Source organism: Agelaius phoeniceus, chromosome 3, assembly GCF_051311805.1.
Source record: "Agelaius phoeniceus isolate bAgePho1 chromosome 3, bAgePho1.hap1, whole genome shotgun sequence".
In the NCBI taxonomy this organism is placed as follows: Eukaryota; Metazoa; Chordata; class Aves; order Passeriformes; family Icteridae; genus Agelaius; species Agelaius phoeniceus.
In genome coordinates, this window is record NC_135267.1 from 27,789,660 (window position 1) to 27,813,145 (window position 23,486).

The 23,486-nt window shown below is 40.8% G+C and overlaps 1 protein-coding gene across 3 annotated transcripts in view; it reads left to right on the top strand.

Moving 5' to 3' along the window:
- The window catches only part of ELOVL5 (ELOVL fatty acid elongase 5), a 39,446-nt gene extending 20,455 nt beyond the window's left edge, over positions 1–18,991 (top strand). For 2 of the 3 annotated variants that reach the window (XM_054629911.2, XM_054629910.2), the window contains exons 2-8: positions 2,368–2,436; positions 4,245–4,432; positions 11,112–11,189; positions 11,826–11,997; positions 13,528–13,652; positions 15,492–15,626; positions 17,096–18,991. In XM_054629911.2, the coding sequence (XP_054485886.1) occupies positions 2,379–2,436; positions 4,245–4,432; positions 11,112–11,189; positions 11,826–11,997; positions 13,528–13,652; positions 15,492–15,626; positions 17,096–17,227 (888 nt within the window). In that variant the 5' untranslated portion in view covers positions 2,368–2,378 and the 3' untranslated portion in view covers positions 17,228–18,991. The remainder of the gene's footprint in view (positions 1–2,367; positions 2,437–4,244; positions 4,433–11,111; positions 11,190–11,825; positions 11,998–13,527; positions 13,653–15,491; positions 15,627–17,095) is intronic. The other variant, XM_077174961.1, reaches the window with a different exon arrangement.
- The last annotated feature ends 4,495 nt before the right edge of the window (positions 18,992–23,486 follow it).

The following is a 23,486-nucleotide window of genomic DNA, read 5'->3' on the forward strand; positions in this document are numbered from 1 at the left end:
TGATTTACATATATGCATTTTTAGTGTACAGTGAATGTAGCAATGTATGTAGCAAGTCACTTCTGGCATGAGCTTTTTTGTATATTTTAGTACAACAAACCTTTGGTTTTGTACCAGCCAATGCCATCTGAAGCCTTTGCCTGTGAGAAGCAAGGTTAAAGTCAGATGCAGATTATTGCCTGATGCAGTGCTGCATAACTAGGCCAATTAGTACTGGATCAAAAGAGCAACAAATTGTTTAAGTGGGGATCTCAAACAACAAAATGAATCATCCAGCAGAGAGTGGGTTTCGTGGCAATATTTAATAGCTGACAAATGAAAAAAAATGATGAGATGATAAAAAAGGTGCTTTCTCTAAATATCTTTTTTTCTCCTTGTAATTATATACTCATTTCTCACAGCTTTCCTGATGTTTGTGCTTCTGGTGACACAAGTTATGTTTCCTTATTCCCGGGACACCAGTGTGCCAGTGCTGTGGCCATTCACACAAGTGCTCATAGTACCATAGCTGGTGAGGTGACATAATCCCAAAAATGCACTTTATTCTGAAGTGTTTGCTTTCTTGGGCTGGGCTTGTTAAGTCAGAAAATAAAACCAGTACGAATTAGGGCTGCAAAACACTTTTAACACTTCTGGGTATTTCAGTCAAGCCCTTTTGTTTGTGCCTGCTGAGCAGATTCCAGTGATGTTCCTGTGGCTTTCTGTAGTCCCAAGCAGTATGACATGGAAGTGAAAGTCTCTTCTGTGTGTCCCTGAGAGCCCTGCAGGGCACAGTGGCTGGTGGTGCAGGCAGAAGTGCTCAGGGAGCTCAGGGAGCCTGTTGGCCTCCTCCTGCCTGGGGCCCTGCAGTGGAGGGGAAGAAGACCACAGAGTGGAAATGCATGACCTAAGCCCCTTGTATTTGCTTGGTCCCATGAGAAGTCAAAGCCCCTGCAGGCCTTCCAGCACTGGCTCCCAGTCCCATTTGGGACTGGGGAGAAAGCATAATTTGGATCCTGCTTGGCTTTTCTTGTTGGACCTGGATGAAATTGAGGTTTCAGTCCCAGCTGACCAAAACCAGAGGATATATGATTAATTTAACTTGCATAAATCAGAAATCCCCTAGAGATGGGATTTGCACAGGTGGAAGGGAAATATTTATTTAGGTAGAACTAAAAAAAAAAAAGAAAATACTAACTTTTTTTTCTTAACAAGTACAAATAAGCTTGTGTAATTGTTTTGGTTGGTGCTGTGGGTATACTGACAGCTTGTGTTGTTTATGTTATTTTCTCATAGCTAACAATTATTCCTAATATTAATACTCTAGGAAAGGAGAAACACCACAAAGTGAAAACCATTCTGTTAGAAGTGGATAAAATTTTATTAATGAAAGTACAGTACAGTTCTGGATAGAAAAGAGGAAATTGGGATAGTTGGGGGTTATTGTTTTGGTTTGGGTTTTTGGTGGTTATTTTTTGTTTGTTTTTTCTTAATCAAGAAGAAAATTACTTCCTCTTCTCTTGAGAACAGCTTTGTGCACAGTTGTCCCTGCTTGTGGACAGTGTTGCTGCTTCTTTCCTGCTTTAACTATACTGAGGTACCATAACATGAGTGCCTCCATGTACAGACCAGGTGCTACCCATAAAGAGTGGCTGTGTGAGGACCTGATAGATGACATTTGATCACTCTACTGATGTTGGATGAATTTTACCTGGTAATGTCTTAGCAGTAAGCAGTTTCTGGAACTGGAGATGCTCATGCCAGGAGATGCTGTATTTTCTCCCTGGACTCTGCAGCCCTCTCTGTCACTGGGTGACTGTTGATCTCTTGGTTTTATGGGCTGTTAATCAGAGCTGTAATCAGTCACCTATCTGCAGGTGATAGCAGAGCCACTGTTTACTTTTTTCCTCCTTCCCTCCTCTTCCCTAGCTGGCCTTGCTAGCTATTTGAGACTCTTTGTTAAAATAGCTTCATAGTCTTTATCTGAAAATTTCAATGTTGCTGGCTTTCTCAAAGTCCAGTCCTCCTCCTCATTGAGGGATCTTTCAAGATACCAGCTTTTATTTGTGTGTACAAAATACAGAACTAGAAAGAACTTCAGGTTAATCTGAGCTAATTATTTTAAGCTTCTGTGCATCTATGACTGTGATTAATAACTTCAGTGGGAAATGTAGCTCGTACACCAGTGACTCTCTGAGACTAGAATAAGCTTTATGTACTTACTATATGTTGAGAAAGTCCATTGTGTTTGCTAGAGTTTTTGCATATTAGTATTTTCTTTGTTAACCCTAACAGAATGTGTTCAGATGCTGAACAGTAAACTGAGCAGAAAAACTAACTATTCTCCTGAGCAGAAAAACTAACTTTCTCCTTTTCTTTCCATTTCAGTAGGTTGTATAATGGAACTTGTGGATAAAACAATCAATAGTTACTTTGATGTTTGGCTTGGACCCAGAGGTAAGATTTCTCAAAAGCTAATAAATAAATGCATAAATAAAAATAATATAATAAATACATAAATTAAACTGATCTTATTAGAACATAAGAAACATTTTTCCTCTAACTTGACATTGACAGGTGACTACTTTCTTTAGGACCTGCAAAGCATCAAAATGTCTGACAGTGTAATAAATAAGAGTCTATTCAATGCTCCTGATCTTTTGACCTGAAGAGGTCATTCTTGCTATCAGTTAAGCTCATGTTGTTTGTCTTAGTGGGTGACTTACCTCACTCAGATCTTTGCTGCTTTTTTGGTTTTTTTTTAAATTTAATAATAGCTTTTATTCTAAAAAGGCCACTCTAAAAAATACTCTTGCCTTCATAACTAGATCTCTGGAATTTTTCACTAAAAATATCTATAGTTCTTGGGAAACACTGCTTCTTTGAAACCATTCTTTTTTGAAGAAGCAATAGTTTTGGTAGGTCTTACCCAGGGAAAACTCTGCAGGTGGAGAACTGCAGTCCTGGTCAGTGTGAGGAAGCCAGAGACTGAGGAACCAGGACAAGCAGTGGCCTCATGCTGCGGGCTTGGGTAGGATGGTCCAGTTCCACCTGGTTCTGACCAGGGGGATTAAATGGCTGCATCCTGCACACAGTGTGCAGTGCTGCTCAGTGGCATGTGCTTTCTTCTTTTGACTGCTGTAGTAATGCCTTTTCTCTGTCCCACTCAAGATCCAGTGATGGTGCCCCTTCTCAGGAGAAAGTCCACAGGAGATGGAACAAGCCTCTGATTCTTCTAAGTGTGTTTTCTGTTTGCTTTTATTAGTATCTCGGTGCCCTTGTTGCCTCTCTCTCCATACTAAGCCTGTTTATATCAGAACATCCAGGCAATTTAACATATTGCATGTGCTGGCATATGGTCTCTGTTTGCTGTATGAGAAAAATCATGAACCATAAAGGTGGCAAATCCAAACAATTCCCTGCCTTGCCTGCCTACTTTCCAACCTGCAGCTTCAGGATCCATGTATGACTCCTTTAAAATTGAGACTGTGAATGACAGCAATACTTGAATTGTTCATTCATAGTTTGGTTTACTTGGTTTCAGTACTCTGGGCTGACTTTAGTGAGAAGAGTGAGGTACTGTGCTGTTGCTGGGTGTGGACAACACAGATGTGGTTCAAAAGGATCACACTCATGTTCCAAGTAGCTCCCTAAAATTCTCTGAGCTTTTCCTGAGAAGCTGATGCATTGCCAGCCAGACTGGTTACTTAGGCAGGACTGACTGCTCTGTGTTCCATTGCTCATACAAGGACTCCAAAATTTAATTCTTTCTAATAGCACATACATAAGTCTAATTGTGTTAGGATTGACTGGAAAATAATTATCAGGATCATCACCTATACCTACAGAGGTGTCTGCTTCACTCCTAGGTTTGCTGACTCTAGGAAATAACATGTGTACCATCAGGAAGGGTTGGTTTGAGAAAATAAAGGGGAGAGATTTGCTGAAGCTTTTCTTTGTAATTATCTGTGGTATTCAAGTGGGTGACAGTTCTGAATGGTAATGAGTATTTAAAAATAATAGTGGTAATAACTTAAGAATATTTTTGCCTTAGGAAAAGAATTATTTCTGCTTTCTTAAATGCATAAATAAAATGTTGTTTGTAATTAGCAATGTGGCCATTAGTAAAAGGGCTTGCTGCACTTCCTTTGTCTTTCTTTGGTGTTCCAGCACAGGAATAATTTTGGGTACAACTATTTTTAGTTGTATTGAATTCTCTCCTTACAAAATCTAAGTGTTTGTATGTTTTTGTTTGTTTGTTTCAGACCCCAGAGTAAAAGGATGGCTTCTTCTGGAGAACTATACACCTACCTTTATCTTCTCAGCCTTGTACTTACTAATTGTGTGGCTAGGACCAAAGTACATGCGGAATAAGCAGCCGTTCTCGTGCAGGGGTATTCTAGTGATCTACAACCTTGGACTTACGCTGCTTTCTCTGTATATGTTTTATGAGGTAAGAGAGAGAGGGTTGCTCAGGCTTATTTTGCAGTGTCTGTTTTAATTACATTGGCTCATGTTGAAAGTAGAGCAGTGCCTCTGAATTCGGGAAGCATCTGCAGAAATGGTGCAGCCATTTTCAATGTCACTTGTCTGAGGAGAAAACCCTAATTGTAATGTTACCTCTAAGGATGGTGTGAAACAAACCTTGCCTTAAACATCTCTGCTGACCTTGGGCAGCAATGTTGCAAATGCACTTTGCTCAGTCAGTGGAAGTGACGTCTTGATCTTTCAGCATGAACTTGGCTACTCCTTCAGTAATGTCTCCTTGCTCAATGTGATTGTGCTGGTGGACTGTACAAAGTACTTTGGAGCAAAATTGTGGCTTTGTTTGGAGGGCAAAATGTTTTATTTACTCGTGTTTAATCATGCACGCACTCCTTGCATCTGTGTCAGTAAGCTTGCAATAGGTTCTTTTGCATCCTCTTTAGTTTTGCTGGGAAAAAATGTTGCTGAAACAATGCCACTGTGATTCATCTGTTTCTTTGAGCTTAAAATCTAAACATACAAAAAGATTTCAGACTGAATTGAACTTTCTGTGGACTTATTTCCTTTCATAAAAACACAAATATTTAGATCTCTTTAGCTACTTATACTCAGAACTGTCTGCTTTTGTTCAAGTGAAAATGAAGAACTATGGTAGTGTAAATAATGATGTGGTCAGAAAATTACTCTTTTGCTTTAATGTACAGAATATTCTGGCACACTTTTAACCAAAGTATTTCTTCTTTCTGTAAGGAGATATTTCATTTTCAACATCCTTTTTTCAATTCTTTCACTACAGTCTTTTCAAATGCTAGGACTAAAACTACTAATCTCTTTTTTTTTGCATGAGCTTAGAAGTGTATAAAAGCTGTGATTCTCCTTTAAGTTTGTAGTTAATTCTATAGTGTTTTACAAGGTGAGTGTTTAGAGATGAAGTGATTTAAATTCAATGTTATTTCTCTTGTGTAGTGAATTGTCTACTCAAAATTTATTGGGTTGGTTTATTAAGAAATTTGATACTTAATTGTTCAGTTGGGAGCTGTTTTGGATTCAGTAGGTACTTGGAACTACTTGTGTTCTTGATGTGCTTACATTTCTAAACTCCTTGTCAGGGTATTCTAATCCAGAAAATATGTGTGTTGATCAGTTTCATTTGTTTAAATGTAGTGTTGATGTTGACTTCAATGTCCATCTGCATTATTTGATGCAGGTATTATTTACAGTTATATAATGATCTGTTGTTTTAACCTCCAGTAATGTTATTGAGAGTTTAGAAGTGCAGACTTTTCTTCAGTTGTACCAAGTGTGAATACTTGGAATAATACTCATGGTTTCTAAATTACTGTAACATTCTGCCCTGTTACAAAACCTGCTGGTAAATTTAAACAAGAGAAAATACCCAAACTGTTGATCCTATAAATGTCTTTTTCTTGCTAAAAATAAACTGGTTACCAAGGGGGGACTGTTCATTGTATGCTGAAGAAGTCCTCATACTTGTAACCAGATAAATAGCTTTTATATTGTGGAGCAATGACACAACTAAAATGCAGTGAATATTAAGACCCCTCCTTCCTATATAATGAAATACTTCATGTGAAAATGAGTGTTGCTCTTAATCTAGTATTATCCACATGGAACTGTTTGTTAGTATTGTAAATATACCTTCTCCTTGTAAATGGGCATACACAAAGCTAGAGCATTATGAAGATTATTAAACACATTATAGTGGCAATAAAATGTGGTTGGCAGCACTTACAAGCTGAATTTGAGGGCAAGTGATGCCCTGCAACAAGGGACTGATCCCATAAAAATGCTGCAAAGCAGAGAGCCATGCTGACATAACACCACACTGCTTGATGTTTGCAGGGAGAGAACCAAAGGGCACAGGGAAAAATGGGTTCTTGCACCTCTAGGTATGTTCTCTATCTGAAGTACCTGCACAGCATGTGATACCCTTGCTCATATCTCATCAGTCTTGGAAACTTTCCTTTGAAGGATTAGCCATATATCAGGACTTCACAGTGCACTTACTTGCTTTTAAGACAGAATGATGAGGAACAGCATTCAGAAAACTTGAGTTAACTCCCTGTTCTCCTCCTTGTTGTAAGGAACTCTCAAAACTCCATTTTGAGTTTCAGTTGGATTAAATTTTTTCAATCCTACTCTGAGGAAAAATCATAAAATGTCACCATTTATGAACTTGTTTAGTAGCATGTCTGAAAAGAAGTTGCTTTAATAGCTTGTGTACAGTACACCTGAAACCCTACTTTGAAGTTTTTCCTGAGTTACAGCTATGGTGATTCAGGTCATGATTCATAGCATCACAGCTCAGTTTGCATATTATGTGACCAAAACAAGATGTTAAAGTGAGGTATCCTCCCAGCTGGGATGAAAAGGATGACCTACTTGGTTTTCTGACCTTTATGTCTGAATGATTGTAAGCAGTAACATGGGGAAGTTTAGCATCATAGGATTTGTGTAATTCTAGGTGTTGTGTACTTGGGTCTAAAATCACTAGAAATTTTAGACCTGTTATGTGGAATTCCTAATAGTTTCTGTCTGTGCTTGCTATACCTTTTTTATTAGGATATTTAATGACTTAGCTCGGTTTTGGTACTCGCAGAGAAGAGGACTGCTCTTGTCCCAGACAATGTAACAGACAAGGCAGATCTAGGGGAGCTGGAGAGGTTTTTTTGTCTAATTTGTCACATACTTCAGGAGGGAAGGATGTTCTTTAGGGACAAACAATGCTTTGTTCTGTAAAAATCTACAGTGCTTGGACATTAAGGAGAAATAACACTCTTATGTCTCAGGCAGGGGCATCAAGGAATGGCTTCCTGCATGGTGGAGAAGGTGCCTAGCAGGGGCTGGCAGTGGGGTTACAGGATTTGGGCTGGCATGGCTGTGTCTGGGGGAGCTGCAGGAGCAGCTGGAACAGCAGAGGCAGCCCTGCTTCCCCCGTGCTGCTGCTCTGTGCTGGGATCACAATGCTGTGACCCATGCCTGTGCAAGGGCCTGTGCCTCTCTGCTTGAGTCTCAGCTGGGAGTGCCAGGTACCCAGTTACACTGCACACAGACCTGTGTTATTTTGGGGGAGTTTGTTAGCAAAACTGGCCAAGTGATCTGGAGTACCTGGGCTTCCATTAGAGAAAACCGGTCAATGATGAAGGCTCACTTTATTAAGTGATCTCTTTCCTGTCTCCTTTCTTCATCTGAAAAATTCTCTACTGAATCTGCCTGAGAAAAGTCTTAGATTTTCCTGATGAATGAGGTGTTGCAGGGGACTCTGTGCAGAGGTGCTGTGTCACAGGAGCCATGGGTGGCAGCTAGGCTGCTCTTCCCTCTCCCCTTTCTTTCTCCACCCTCCCAAAGCTCTTATCTCTGCCCTGGGGTAACTGCATTCATGTAAAGATAAAATTCTGTATCTGTGCAGGCATTTGCTTTCTTTGATCAACCTCAACTTCTGTTTCTCTTCATTCTAATCTAGCTGTGTCTTGAGCCTTGTAAACCCATCAGCCTTGACAGTGTGGTGCAGTGCTAGGTCCCTTATCTGCCCCTCTCCAGTGAGTCTCAGACTTTAGTTTTATCATGAGAAAAAAACCAAGTCCTCCACAGTAACACCTCTCCTCCACCCAGTCAGACTGGCATAAGTATCCTGGCCTATTTTGGTAGCAGAGGTGATAAAAAAGCATGTGCCACAGCATTTCAAAGAATTCAGCAACAGAATTACAAAATGAAAGCAATAGGAAAAAAGAAAACTTCATTGCAGGGGAAGAAAGAGTGGGTTGTTCCAGCACAAATGGAATCTTGAGCTGCAGGTTTTCCCCTAAGCAGAGGGGCTTAACATTGAGTTTGAGTACCATTTAAATTGGCTTATGAACTGTCTTTTTGTGCTGCTTAAAACCATGTGAAGTGGTTTGCTCAAGTGCAAATGGCTATAATTGGCCTTTTCTGGACATGTTCATTTCTCAAGAGAAGATTTTCCTGTGGTTGTCCATCAGCAGTGCCATCAGCACCCTGGACTCCTGCCAGCCTGAAGATGAAGGACTTCTGGAGAGAGCAGGCAAGGAAGGAAAGGCAGTCCAGGGCTGTGTGGGCAGAGGAGCCACTGCTCTGTCCTGGGCAGGTTTCACACCTATTGTACAGTGGTGTAAGGAGTCTTGGAAACACTGGCACCCAGGGAGCAGCCCACATCAAGAGTGAGCAAGGACTTAAATGCACTGCTGGAAATTTCCCACCCCTCCTTACTGCTTTTAGGGTGGCAGGGAAGCAGCTTCCTGGGACTGTACACGCGTGCATAATGGAGCCATTTGTGGTCATGTTTCAGAGTGATCTCTTGGTTTTGTTTTCTGAAGCCTTCCAGCATGGGATTAAAGCATTGTGGGTGCAAGAAATAATGATGCCAGGCAAAGGAGCAGCTGGCTAAATGGGGAAGATTATTTACATGTTGTATGTTGCACTGAGTAAGGTTTGTGGGCAGCAACAGCAGTTTGTGGGCAGCTGTAGCAGCTTTTAACCAATTAGTTCCTTCTCGAAAGTGGGGAAGGAAATTATTTTTGTAACTCTACTAGCTATTTATATGATAAAATATGCTGACATTTCCTACAAATGTTGCTTTTCTTATGTCATTTGTGGCTGTGAGAGTATTACAGTTCCTAGCATACAATAATACATTCTTTTGTAAAGAAGAGAGTACTCAGGTTGAGGTGAAGCCACTGCTCATAGCCACACTGATGCCATTGTCCCTTAGAGAGGTGGGATCCATGGAGACACCTTTGGTTGCATTACACTTTAGGTGGTGAACCTGAACTGCTTGCAGGAAAAGAGCTGTGGATTCACTATGCCAGCCTTTACTGGGAAGAGGTTTATGGAGTGCAGCATTAATGATGGATGTTGTTTGGATTAATTACAATGTAAACAATGTGATTATCCTTCTATTCCTAACACTTCCTTGAACTATGAGAAGTGTATGAAAACATCTGTAAGCTCTCAACATGATCACAGCACAATGTGGTGTTCTGTCTGAGGGACTGGCGGGCACTTGCAAGGCATGCAGTCTTTCCCTGAGGGGCCTGGTGGTGGCTTGGTGCAGAGCTTGCTCTGGGGCACAGCTGGTCCTTGAGCAAGGTACCACTTCTGAACTGGTGTCCTCTGCAGAGCCCTGCAGCCAGGAGAGGAGTCCTTGCATGGCTGCCTTCCCTTTGGTGCTTGGGTAGGGAAGTGCCTGGCTCTGCTGCTGATGTGCACGGCTGCCCTGCCCTTGCTGTGGGAGGCTGCTATTGATTTATCTCTAATACAAGAGATACTTTCAGATCTGTATATTATTATATCACTAGATGTACGTTTTTTCCCCTAAATCACAGCAATAATACTATCTCAGAAGGTCAAAAATAATGACCTAGGCTGACTGAGTATTTTAAAAGCTAATTTAGGAGTAAAATGAGGCATGAAGGAAATAACATTGGGGAAAGGTAGATCATTTAAGTGATAATCTTCATTGAACCTTTTAAAATTAGCTTCCTGTTCACAGTTCTGAGCAGCATTTAGTCATACCTGTTATTGTAGTCCTTTAATCAAGTGATCTTTTAAAATGACTTTTAGTATAAGGAATTTCTACTGTGGCTTTGCAAAGCTATTTCTTATCCTGCAGATAGATAAGGCCAAAAACATACAACTTGCTTCTGCCTTTCAGATGTTTCATGAGATACCGAACAATTTTTTTTTTTCATTTGGGAGTTGCCTCAAGTTGTTACTCCTCTCCTCATGCTATTCCCAAGAGGAAGAACATCTTTATAAACCATGTTCAATGATCCCTTCTGTTGAGATACTAAAGGGGATCTTGTTCATGTCTTTGCACATGCTCCCTTCTCCCATTCAAGTCAACCTGTCCTACCATCTCCTACCATCTGTCAAAGGGTGAGAACATCCAACACGGACCTTGTTTCTCTAGAGATTAGAGCCAGCCCCTCCACAGCAGACACCCTGTCATCTGTCATGACTAATAGCTGGTCATTACTCTTTACTGTGACTCCGTTATGTTTGAGGTGTTACTTGTTATGCCAGGAAGTCAGGAAAGCAATGGCATATCCTGCAGAGGAAGTCACTTATATTGGGAAGGTTGTAATGTGCTTGGCATGAGTGAATTGCTTAAAAAGATCTTGAAGAATGGCAATGCAGTGAAGCATGTGTTGTTAGCTATTAAGGAGAGCAAAGCTGAAAATATGCTTTGTCACATGGCTGAAAAAATTGTAGGCACATCTCTTGAGTATAAAATTTTTTAAAGATGTAGCTCTTTCCAAAAGTAATCAGAAGAAAAATGCATTTATTGAACTTTGGTTATGTACTTTCTCTAACAATGAGATCATCAGCAAAGGAGACTTCACTCTGAAAATACTCACACTGTGGGATAAGTGGGGATAAAATGTTTTCTCCTATTTTTATTCTGGTATACCCCAGTTGGGAGAATTTATTAATTCACCCTTCACTATGATTCAGTCACTGCTTGAAACTTGAATTCAACCTAATGCCAGCCTCAGGTGCCCAGGATTTTCTTGACACCAGATGTCTGGGCAGAGCCACTGTGGAGCTTTGCAGGTGCCATAGAGTTCAGCCTTCTCCCCAGTAACACTTTATTTTTTTTATTTGCTCAGCTGGTGACAGGAGTATTGGAAGGAGGATACAATTTCTTCTGTCAGGATACACACAGTGGAGGAGAGGCCGATATGAAGGTACTGTAATTGAGACTTAGAGCTGGAAATGTTTCAAATTGTCCACTTGAGTGTAAGTGGAGAGCAGAACAGTATTGATTATGCACATTTTGGTTAAACTGTAAGCTATTTTCCTTCCTTTGCAGTACAATAGACAATGCACTGTCAGACATAATAATTCATCTATGATATATTCATGGTTGGTATTTTTGTGAGTAATTATGTGCAAATTTTCAAGAGTCCCAGATCAAAAAATGAGGACCTGGTGTTCAGACTGTATCCAACCACTCTGTGTTGAGACTCCCCTTCTCTTTCTGAGATGTGGTGATGATTTCTTCTGGTCACACTTCTGACCTCTCCTTTACAGAGAGCACTGCAGCACCAGCTCTGCTTAAATATTTTCTTATTTCTCCCAGGACAACCCAGGTGCACAGCAGTAGCCTCCTGAAGCAGTCTTTGTCGTCCTGTTTTCAGCTGTAGCTGTAGATTTGTACCTCGATCTCCTGTGGAGAAACCTGAGGCAGAAGTATTACAGAAGATTCCAGCAGTGTCTTCAATCCTAGTAGTGCAGGACAGAATCTGAATTTTGATCACTTAGATAAGAGTTGAAAACCCCCACAATGTGCAATGCTTCTAAAACTTGTTTCCTCCTTCCAGATCATACGTGTCCTCTGGTGGTACTATTTCTCCAAACTCATTGAGTTCATGGATACCTTCTTTTTCATTTTGAGGAAAAATAATCATCAGATCACTGTTCTGCATGTCTACCACCATGCAACAATGCTGAACATCTGGTGGTTTGTTATGAACTGGGTGCCTTGTGGTCACTGTAAGTACTGGGTTATGGTGGGGGAACATCTGCATCAGGAGCTTTGTTCTGGTGGTCTTTTGATCAAACCAAACATCTCTGGTACCTTCAGCTGTAAGATTTGTTCTGTACCATATAAACTGCTTTGCTGAACTGCAACTGTTGTAGATGGTTGCAGGAATTAAGCTGCCAGCACAGCCTCTAGGAAAGGAATGTCTGTGTAGACTGAAGAATTTGTGTGGCAGTGTGACATTTATCAGGTGCATTAGCCCATGTCAGATACCCATCAACCTTGCTTTTCTCTATTTTTGCTGTAGTTACAGACCATTTGATGAAACAATACCCTTTTTCCAGGTCAAGCCAGAAGCTTGTTTCAGCTGTAAAACAGCTAAAAGTGACTCTAAGTCCTTGTATCTGTAAAATTCACTTGAGATATGACTTTCTTAATTTAACCTCATTATACCACTGGCCATAACAAATGATTTCAATTAAAATCTTGTCCCCTGAGCACTAATGAACATGAGCAAATGAATCTTAAGTGGAAAATTTCCACGTCTCTCTTGTCTAAATCCTGCTAACCTTTGGCAATCTGACTTCAATTCTTCTACTGCATTTAGCTGGCATCTAGTTTCTTAACTGCATTATCGTGGCTTAGCTGTGGTTAAGATGTGCAGCTTATAGATACTGGCTTTGTTGAACACTCCATTCAAGAGAAACCTTTTCAAACCCAATGGATGTCAGCTACTGGCAATGCAGACTAAGAGGCTGCATTCCTCAGGAGTCTGGTCTCTCAGCCAAAGAGCTTAGAAACTTGTATTTGTTTTGTGTTGTCAGCACAACAGTGAGTAATACTGAACTTATAAAAAGTCTGCATCTGGAAACACGTTCTCCTCCAAGGAAGTCAGCCCTTGTTCATACAGCAATCAAAACTGCATGCACGTGGAATCTATCTTGTGCTCATGTGGTTTGAAAACACTTTGGTGCTATTTCTAGTCGTGTTTGTCTTCTTCCAAGCTTTATGTTCTGTTATGTAATCACAGCTCGATGCAGTTTGGTGTTAAGCTAGAAGTTTCTTTAATGACTAAAGGTGCTGTAAACAAGGACAAACAAAATAGCTAACTTGCAGTTTCTGAAGGTATCTGAAGCTTTTTGGTTATAAATGACAAAATTGGCTCCTGCCTGGAAGGAAGTGCAATCAGCCTAAAAGTAGATGGGTGAAACTATTGATTGTTTGGTATGTGAGTGTTCCTCCTTTTTATCAGTTTCCTCAGTTCCCCTGAGAAACCATAATGTAGATGTAAAAAAGAGTAACTTGAGGAAACAAAACCAGAAGGCTGGTGTAAAGCACAAAGCTGCAAAGCAGCTCAGCTACTCCATTGGGTAGGCAGAATAAAAAACAGGGTAAAAAAAGAACCCTCTTGCTTTTCTTCTAAGAGAAATCATATTTTAAATAGTAACATTTTGAACTTGTTATTTTTGTAGGTTCCATGAAACAGCATGTTCCTTCCTGGTAATGCAGTGTACTTTGTTTTTCCCTTGCCCTTTTTTTAGCTTACTTTGGTGCCACACTGAACAGCTTTATCCATGTCCTCATGTACTCCTACTACGGGCTGTCTGCTGTTCCAGCAATGCGTCCTTATCTGTGGTGGAAGAAGTACATCACTCAGGGGCAGCTGGTGAGTGACTTGCTCTTCAGTGCTTCAGCAGGCTCTTTATTCATGATGAGGTCCTCTTGTCTTTACCAAGTCAGGAAATTTTGGCAGGGGATAGAGGAAGAGAGAATGAGAGCTAGTACCTTCTACACCTTGTAGTGCCTACATCACCTTAGAAACCCAGCTTCTGCACGTCTGTTTGCTCTGTTTCCAGGACCATGGGGACTGGGGATGTACATGAATCAGTGCTGAGGTCTGTGGGATCTTTCTCCCCCACCCCATGTTGTGTGGCTAGATGCATTTGGGAATTGCAGTGCTGAGATTTCTGGGACTCAGTAGCCAGGGAGGAGGCTTTTCTTACAAGCCCTCTTGAGCTAGCCTGCTCTTCCCTGTGCTTGGTTGGTCAGGCTGGGACAGACCAGAAACCGAGTGCAATGCCATCCACAGCTAACAAGGGCCATTCTAGTCCTGGGGGACAATGCCTTTTCTGTCCTACTTTTGCATGCAGTTGCAAATGGTTTATTAAAAACTATTCAATATTTCTGCTCTCTTTCTGCACTTTAAATGGGCAGATTTTTCTCTTGTAATTTTTCTGTGTTGGACTCCTTGTATCAGTTTGCATTGTTTCTAGTGTGTGTGGTGATGAAGCCTGACCACTGTATGCTGGAGGTGGTAAGAGCAGTGAAATTCAGTAATACAGCACATGCTGTAGTGATACTGCACGAGAAGCAGGTTTCAATGTGTACAACATGTCAGAACACCACAAGGAAATGTGCATGAGTGTTTCTCTCTTCCCCATTTTGTAGGGGGGAAACTGAAACCTAGAGATAAATTATTTTTTATATTCTTCCCCCCCACCCCACCCCTTCTCAGAGCTGTGAATAGTTTTAATAACCTTTGCTGGTGATGATTAATAACATTTACTGCCAGCACTTCACAGTGTTGATTCTCAACATGGTTTTTTTTAGCACTGTTCTTCCTGAAGGATGGCTAAGTATTGTAGTTAAGGGCTCATTATTTTCATGGGAGGAATAGGTTTGCTTTGGTTTGAGGTTTGTTTCTGTTTTTCTTTCCAGATTTAGGCTCTGTTCTTCATCCTGGTTGTTCAAGTGCTACAGAGTGCAGTGTCTTGGTGCTTCAGTTGCTCCCCTGGCTATTGTCATAGCTGCTTTCACTTCCTTGCCTGCTCTGCATGCATAGCTGTTAGGGCAGCAAAATAGCAGAGCAGAACAAACAGTCTTTCCCTTTTAAAATAAACATTCCCTAATCTGGTAGCCTTTATGTGAGGATGAATTTTGCCTAAGGCCCTCTGCATCACATAAGCCCAAACTCTGTTTTTCCAAAAGGGATAATTAAAGATAATTGAACCCTTATCCTCCTCCCTGGCTCCCCAGCTTCCCTGCAGCCTTTACCCCAAACATTCTTCCACTGGAGCCATATGTCAGACAGTTCCTGTCTGTGGGAAGGGATTGAGGGGTCTGTGTGTAGACCAAGTTGACCCCAGGTCTTTTGCAGCTGAAGCAGTGAGATGCAGATCTACTCCATTAGGATGGTAAAGTCAAATCCCACTGAACTCTCACTAGGAATAAGGTGGTCTTTCTTCCTTGGGACACTTATATATCAGTTCTGCCTAAGTTACTCTGATGTTCTAAAATGGAAAAATAGAAATAAGCACACTTAACAGGATACCACAATCTGAATGTCTGCTAACTCAGGTTTACAGAGAAAACACTTGCCAAACACACAATATTACATACTATTTACTTGTTTTGGAAATAACTGTTTAGGTTTTGGTCACTCATGGTTTTTTTCCTCCTTCCATTAATGTGCTCCATTTCTCTTATTTTTGTTTTCTCTCCCCAGATTCAGTTTGTCTTGACAATCTTCCAGACCAGCTGTGGTGTTGTTTGGCCATGTGCATTTCCTCAGGGCTGGCTGTATTTTCAGATTTCTTACATGATTTCTTTGATTATCCTCTTCACAAATTTCTATATTCAGGTAAAAGTAACATTCATCAACTCTTTCTAGCATTCTGCTGGCTGTATCTCACTGGAAAGCTGTGACAGAAAGATATGCTGGAAATGTCCTTTTGCTATCCTTCACTAATGTGCATATGTTCTTGAAGTATTACACTTGTTGATCCACCCCCTCCCTACTTTCAAGCCTTCTAATGCTTTGTACCCATCATTCAGAATGCTTAGTAATTTCAGTGAGCCAGTTATACAAAAAATGGTTTATTGCAACTTTAGCTGCAGGTAAGAGAGAGGAGGAGCTTTATGTAAGACAAAGCTTTCCAGTGTGAAATAAACCAGCAGCATGTGAACCTGTGAAGCACCTGAAGGAATTGTTCATTTCTGCTTTTACAAGGGGAGATGCTTGGTTTTTATCCAGGGAAACTTCCTAAACTCACAACATGCAGAAATATGGATTTTGTTCACTTCTACAGGCACTTTTTTTGTATTTTCATACGGAAAATAAGTGGGTTTAGTTGTGTTTCTACAAATCTGATTTCATGTTTGAACAGATCCAGACTTGGTATGTGTTATTCAGAACAGTTCATAACTGGGCTCTGTACAAAGATGTACAACTACTGTCTGCAGAAAATCAAACCAACAGCCTGCTGCCCCCAGTCAAGCAAACTGTTACATGTTTCAAATGTCATTCAAATGTCATTTGAGAGATTTGGGCATTTTGGTTCCTGTGAGAATTATTCATGGGGGGAAACACAGCAGGCTTCCCTGTCTGTTCTTCTGGTACTTCTTAAAATCAGTCCCATGATTTCTATCACTTGCTGCATATGAACATGCTAATTAAACATTATAGTATATTCCAGATATTACTTGATTTTCTTTGTCAATTTTGCTCATATTTTAACTTTTAATTGTTTAAATTCCTTTCATACAGAAATTTGGGGAAATCTGCTTTTGTCAGGCAGCTGAGCCCCTTTGAAAAAAATTATGTATATTTTACTGTCTATAATTTTTAAACAGTCTCCCCAATCCTGTTAGTTTTTGATTCTTGTCTTAGCCAATGGAAATTCCTATCACATTTCTATCTCTGAACTTCACTTTTATTGTTTACCTACCTCTTGTTCTGGCTTTGTTCAAGGTACTGTCACCTGCAGTGCCTCAAACCTCCTTCCTCACATGTCATTTTGAGTATATTCTTATTATGAGTCTGCTCATAAAATTGCTTCCCTTGTTTCTGATTTACTATTAGTATAACACTGCCATCATACTGCCAAGCCTTTTTCTTTTCAAGTGAACTACTCCTCTCACTGTGATGAATGAAAGGCGAAGTGTAGTCTCATACACAAAAAGTGGTTGAGCTTGTTAGACTCTTACCACCGGCACAAGGTCTTTAGAAATGATGAATGCAAGTTTACTTTTGTGTTTCTAGAATTACTGTGAAGAAGTGGTTATTTATATCTAATTAAACAAAACCATGTGTCTTTCCATGTATTTTAGACTTACAACAAGAAGGCATCCTCGAGGAGGAAAGAGTATCAGAATGGCTCTACGGCCATTGCAAACGGGTACACAAACAGCTTTTCTTCCCTTGAGAACAATGTGAAACAAAGGAAACAAAGGAAGGATTGAAGACCAAACTGAAAAACCATTTTGATAACCCCAACAACAAAATCATCTGATTGTAAGCACAATGAGAGTTGTGCACTAATACTCTAATGGCTACTGTAACTATTCCTGCCTAGAATAGTGTGATTTATGTAGGACTTAACCAGTGCAAACACCCTAGAAACTGTATACAGAACATTAAAGTAGGTTAAAGTTTAAAAATAATTCTGGGCTGTCATTGACCCTGCTATAGACTGTGGAAGGGAGTATTATCATATTATCCAACACTGCTGTTGCCTTACTAGTCAATATGATAGGTGCTGAATTATGATTCACAATTTGAAAACACTGTAATCTAAACCTCCATTTTTTTAACTATAGATCATGCATGTGATTGTAGAGGTAATTTGTATGATGCTGGTTTCAGTAGATAAACACACATGCCTTAAATTAAAAAGCAGGGCCCAAAGCTTATTACTGGTTTAAAAATTAGGGAATGTTTCAACTTTTCCGTTGATTGACTTTTTATCAAAAAGTCACTTAGAAGAATGCATTGATCATTTTACTGTTCTGTGTGTGGTACACGATGCTACGTATCTCTTACTCGATGCAGTGAAATTGGAAACGGCGCATTTAGTTTTGTATATTTGGCTTTAATTGACTCAACAGTCACAAAACAGATGGAAAAGTTATTTTACCTTTTTAATAGATCTTATTTTTTTATTTGAAGTACATCACTAACATAAAAGTAATTGGCGCTTACACAGTCGAGTAAGATTGAAATATTGTCTCTAAAGTTTAGAGCATATACAGGGTGGACCCATCTATTCTTTTCACTTTTTTTCTTTTTTTTTTTCTTATTTCTGAGAATTCTTAAATGCTAAATGAAGAGTGGTTTTTAATAAGAAACTGGCAGTTTCAAGTGTTATTACCATAGCCATATCCGTATTTTAGGAGCTACTGTGTAAGTCTGTGACATATCCAAAAGTATATTTAAAAGTGGAGCCAGAAGGATGCTTTTCTGATGGAGTTGTCTGTGTGTAAGTTGGTATCTGAACTGTTCTTCATGTAGCATACATTCACTTTCAAAATGTGCCTAACACAAAGATTTTTTTTTCCCAAATAAGCAAGTTTAAACAGTTAAAGTCATAGCTAATGTTTTTTAAATGTTACTGAAATGTGCTGGAAATGTCTGTTTCTGTAATGTGAGTTGTGTATATCACTGGTAATGTTTTGGCTTGTTATCTAAGGGTTTGGTTTGAGTGCTGGTTAAAGTTACTCCTTCTTGCAAAATCCTGTCTTGCACATATGAGGAGTCAATTGCAGAGCCAATATCTGTTACTGGTATTCTGGTATCTTCCATGATGGAGTCCATTAAGCTCTGAAAAATTGAATTGTGCAAGACATTCTGCTGGTCATTGCTCAAGTTTAACCATTTGGTTTTTTGATATTTATATAAATGCCAGTTTTAACACATTTAATTGTTTTTAAATATTTTTTAAAATTTTTGCACATCTCTTAAGGAATTAATAAGTTCTCTTGCTAGCCTTGTGGGTTTTCATTCCTTGTTTTGAAGGAGACAGTGTCTGTTATGTTTACATTATCAAAGCTTGTGCGTGTGTCTTCATTTCTAGGTACTGGTTTGCAGAGTCTTTACATAGCTCAGTACAGCAGCTATAATGTTCAAAATAGGCTGTCTAAATGTGCTAGTAATAAACTCTTGGCTCATCTGAATATACTTCATTGTTAATGTTTGACATGGTTTAATCATTAAAACACTTTTGATGATCTCTGCCTGAATTCTGTGGGTCTGTACAGATTCAATGCATTGCCCCATCCTGTGTCAGGCCAAGGAGGAGCCACCACGATATTCAGGGACATTTAGTGTACCAGAGATTTGGCAAGACATTCTTTACAGAAACCTTTGGCAGTTACTAAACACTATTCCCTTGCCTAGCTGTAGAAGTACTGGTCTGTGTGATGGATTTAACTCCCTCTGGGATTACTGACTCATTGAACGCAGAGCAGCCCCAACAGCCTGAGATGATGAGTGCCAGGAGCAAAGCTTAATGTGACTGAGAGGGGCTTCCTGCCTCAGCTGTCCTGTCTGTAAAATGAGGATAATACCTCTCTCCAGAATGAGAGCATTTTTGCAATTTCCTTTTAGCTCCCCTTGTCCCTAGGTGATTGTTTTAGAACCCTCTCTGATTTCAGTGTTTAACATTGCAACAACCCCAGATAGGCTGGTGATGGACATGTATTGGAATATGATCCCAATATTGCCGGATGGAACGTGCCTGGGCCTGTCTGGCCCTTGCTGCCTGACCAGAGGTGGCAGCTGTGGTGGTTTCACCTCAGAGACACCTTTGGCTGGCTGGATGTTGCAGCTGGGCACTTGGGACAAGTCCAGGAAAGCAGGAATTCAGTTTTCACCTCTAGTGGAAAGGCTTTAGGCAAGGTGAAGAGGAAAAGGAGACGGATTCTGCCAGAGGGTTAATCCAGAGTTTTATTCCATGGTCACAGATCTCCGGATCTTGGTAACAGCTCCAACAGAATCCCAACTGCATGGTCCTGTGTCTTTTTAAGCCCTGGGGAAAGGGGAGGGGAAGGGGTAGGTGTGCCACCAACCAGGTGGGAGGGGGCAGTCTCAGGGGACAATGACACCTGGACTGGCCAATGACCCCAGGGCTGAGGGGCATCTTTTGAGCTGCACCAACCAGACCATGCCATTGCTGCAATGTTAAGATTGACAGCACTTAGCAAGGGGGCAAGGGGGAGGGGAAGGGAGAGGTTGGCACACCTGAGGGACTGGGAAAGGTGAAATAGGATATTGCTTCACACCACAACAGACTTGGTAAAAGAGAGCTACTTAAATGGCTGGCTGTCTTTTCCCTTGCAGGCTCTTCAAACAAAAAACATAGACCAGGGAAGTGGGTTTACACTTTGTGTGAAAGGCTCAGAGGTTTCATGCTCTGTTGGTCTCCTCTGGGAGGGTTCTCTGAGTGCCTGAGGTAGTTGCTAAGACAGTTTCCTCTCCTTCACATGCCAATTCAACTATGAAATTGTTGTGTTTCTAAGCAAGGCTCAGTAAGATGCAGTTCTTTGGCTGTTAGGCCATATCTCCAGGAAGTACCTGAAAGGCAGAAGCACCAACCTGGCCTCCCTGTGTGAGCCAGCAGAGATGGGGCTCTGCTTCAAACCTCACCTTCAAGGTTAATGGCACATGGTGACAAAACCCAGTGGCTTTGTCCAGAACTGGCAGGAGATGTGACCTTGGGAACATCAGCAGTGTCTACACCTGTGTGACAAAAACTGTGGCTCCGGGATACTCTTCTACAGTCTCAGCAGCAACTGAAAAGTGAGAGCTGGATGGGTTAGATCAGACATCATCTTGCCATAATTGATGGACCCAAGCACGAGCCTTGGGTTGGCCCACCTGGCTCAGCTTCCAGTGCATCATTGCCTCAATTCCTGATCACTTGTAGTTTTCCTAATAGCTGGGATTGGTGCCTGGGACTATGAGAGAGTCCTTAGAAAGGACTTCTTGTGTTGTAAGGCAGGAGAGCTGAAAAAAGATGAACTGCTGCCAACAGGATGGAGAGGTTTCATGTAAAGCTGGCTGAGGAAAAGGACACAGTTCAGTTATTTGCAGAGAGAATGACCAAGCTACAAACCACTAGGTTGAGATCTTGTGCAGTTCATGAGCTGACCAAATCCCTCCCTGCACTCAGGCTCTACAGCCTCAGTGATGAAATGTTAAGCTTTTGTTCAGCTGTGAATGGGATAGGTAAGCTCAAATGCCAGAAAGCAGCTTTTTTAGGGTGATCCTGCTATTGACATTGAGTGCTGTGTCCTGGATGTGCAAGCCACCTGTGGGCTGGGATTCTTAGGTTGGCGGGAAGAGGAAAAGCAGAGAACAATTATGGAAATCTTTGTGGTTGACCATGTATTTTACTTGATGCAAGAGAGATACTAAGTGTTGGAGCTTATGATAGGACTTAAAGCCCCAAAACTCATAGAGAGCTGTTCTGGGGGTTGCCTCTGCCTTTGATACTTGGTAGCTGTCTTGTGTTTAAGTTCGTAAAGTGTGTTCCTTGTATGAGACTGCAATGTGTGCTAAAACATATACATTTGTGCAAAAAAAGAGATGTAAAAGTAAGATGGATGCCAAAGAGAAGTATAAAAAAATCAGAGGCCAAATTACTTGAGCTCAAGGGGTTCTGCAGAGAATCCCTTTGAGGCAATGCAGGGAATGATGAAATACAGGTAGAGATCTGTTGGAGAAATGCTGCTCCAAGTTGTAGTGGTACAGAGGATTAACTTATATTGTCACTGTCATCCTCTTGCCAAGAATTCCTGCACCAGCAAAAGTGATTAGTTGTGATCATCAGGATGTTTCACAAACTGATTTTTAGAGCAAACTTTGATTCCATTTTTTATTTTAATCCATTTACTTTAAATAGATGGATATACAAAACAAGGTCCATATGTTTCTCAGTTTCAGTTGAATGCATTTGTATAAGCAGGGGAACCTGGAGTCCCCAGGGCCTCCCATAACATAACAGTAGCAGAGGCATTAGTTTTTAAGTCAAAGTATTAAAATAATCTCCAACAGAAAGGAGGGAAAAGAGCAACAAAAGTCCAGTTTAAAAAAAAAAAGTGTATTATGTTTAAATCAGTCAAACTGGGATGTGGAGAGACTCACACGTCTTGTGTTTCAATGATTTATAATATAGATACTATATTTTCTATAGGAGGAATGTAAAAAGTCTCTGATAGATGGTATACCAGTGATTTCAATATGATGATAGGTTTCAGAATAAATGTGAAGAATGAGTAAAAGGAAGTAAAAAGAAAATGGGAAAAATGTAACAGTGCTTTTCTGGAAGTAATCACATCTGATTGACCCATATTGTTTTTTAATTTAAAAAATGCTGTGTAGACAAAGGAAATATCTCTTCCATTCCTCTGGGATAGGTAGTATTTTTAATCTTGGAAATTATTATGTAAACTAGAGGGTGTGGTGACCAGCAACAGGATCCATGGATAAGCAAGGTCAGACTGATGAGCAGGTGCTTTGTCTCAATGCTTTCAGCCAGAACAGAGCCCATTAATAATGTTTTAGGAGAAACCCTGGTGTAAAAACCAGGACTATTTCCAACAGTGTTTGGAGATGACAACATCAGAAAGTACTGTCAGTGCCAGGAAAGATTACATCTCCTACAGCAACTACCTTGATGGCTGGAGTAAGAAATGGAATTACTGTAAATCCCCCTTAGGCACCAGTAACAGCTGTTTCCATGGGAGTTAAAGGTGGACATGACTGAAGAGAAGGAAGATATATTTCAAATCATCTCTTCAACAACTTAAAGCTGCAACTGTGGGAAAAAAAAAAAAAAAAGGAGGAAAAATCTCTTATTTGCTAATTGGTCCATTTTCAGTAGGAGTAATGTGCTAGCATGGGAGGATGAGGCTCTAGCAGGACTTCCTTTTGATGAATACATCAGCTCTCAAGAAAACTGATTTTAAAAGATCTGCTGTACAGAAGAGTTACTGAGATAGGCAAAGAAATTGAGAAGTTCTGCAAAACAGATGTTTAACAAGAACAGTGTTGAGAAGGCATGTAACCTCAGCCAACACGGGTATCACATCAGTAGTTTCAAATTTTTGTGAAGGAAAATGAGCTATTTTAAGTGTATGACACAAATCAATTTGGTATAAGCTACCCAAGAGTCTTCCTAGGCTAGAAATAGGATGAGTGCTTTTTTTGGTGAAATATGGCTCTGGAGCAATTTTCCCATAAGAGTAGTGTGGAGGTCTGGGGGATTGCTTGAAGATGGGTCACTGACCACTTCTAAAGCTGGTAAAACCAGGGATGGGATCCCCTGGCGTGCTGCTCTGCATTCTGGCAAAAAGCAGCTGCTGGTACTCTGTGAAAGTATATCTAAGAAAGGGCAAAACAGAGAGAGGAGAGATGACAGAAGTGTGAGAAACAGCCCTGCAGACACCAAGGTGGGAGAGGAAGGAGGGGGAGGAGGTGTTGCTGGAGCAGATTCCCCTGCAGCCTGTGGAGAAGCCTATGGCAGAGCAGGTACCCACAGTGCAGCCCATGGGAGGCCAAGTGGTGGAGCAGGTGGACGTGCCCTGAAGGAACTGCAGCCTGGGGAGAGCCCATGCTGCAAGTTTTGCCTCGGGGACTTAAGCACATGGGAAAGGCCCACACTGGAACATGAGTAGGAAGGAAGAGAGAGGAGCTGCTATGGACTGATCAGAACCACCCCCA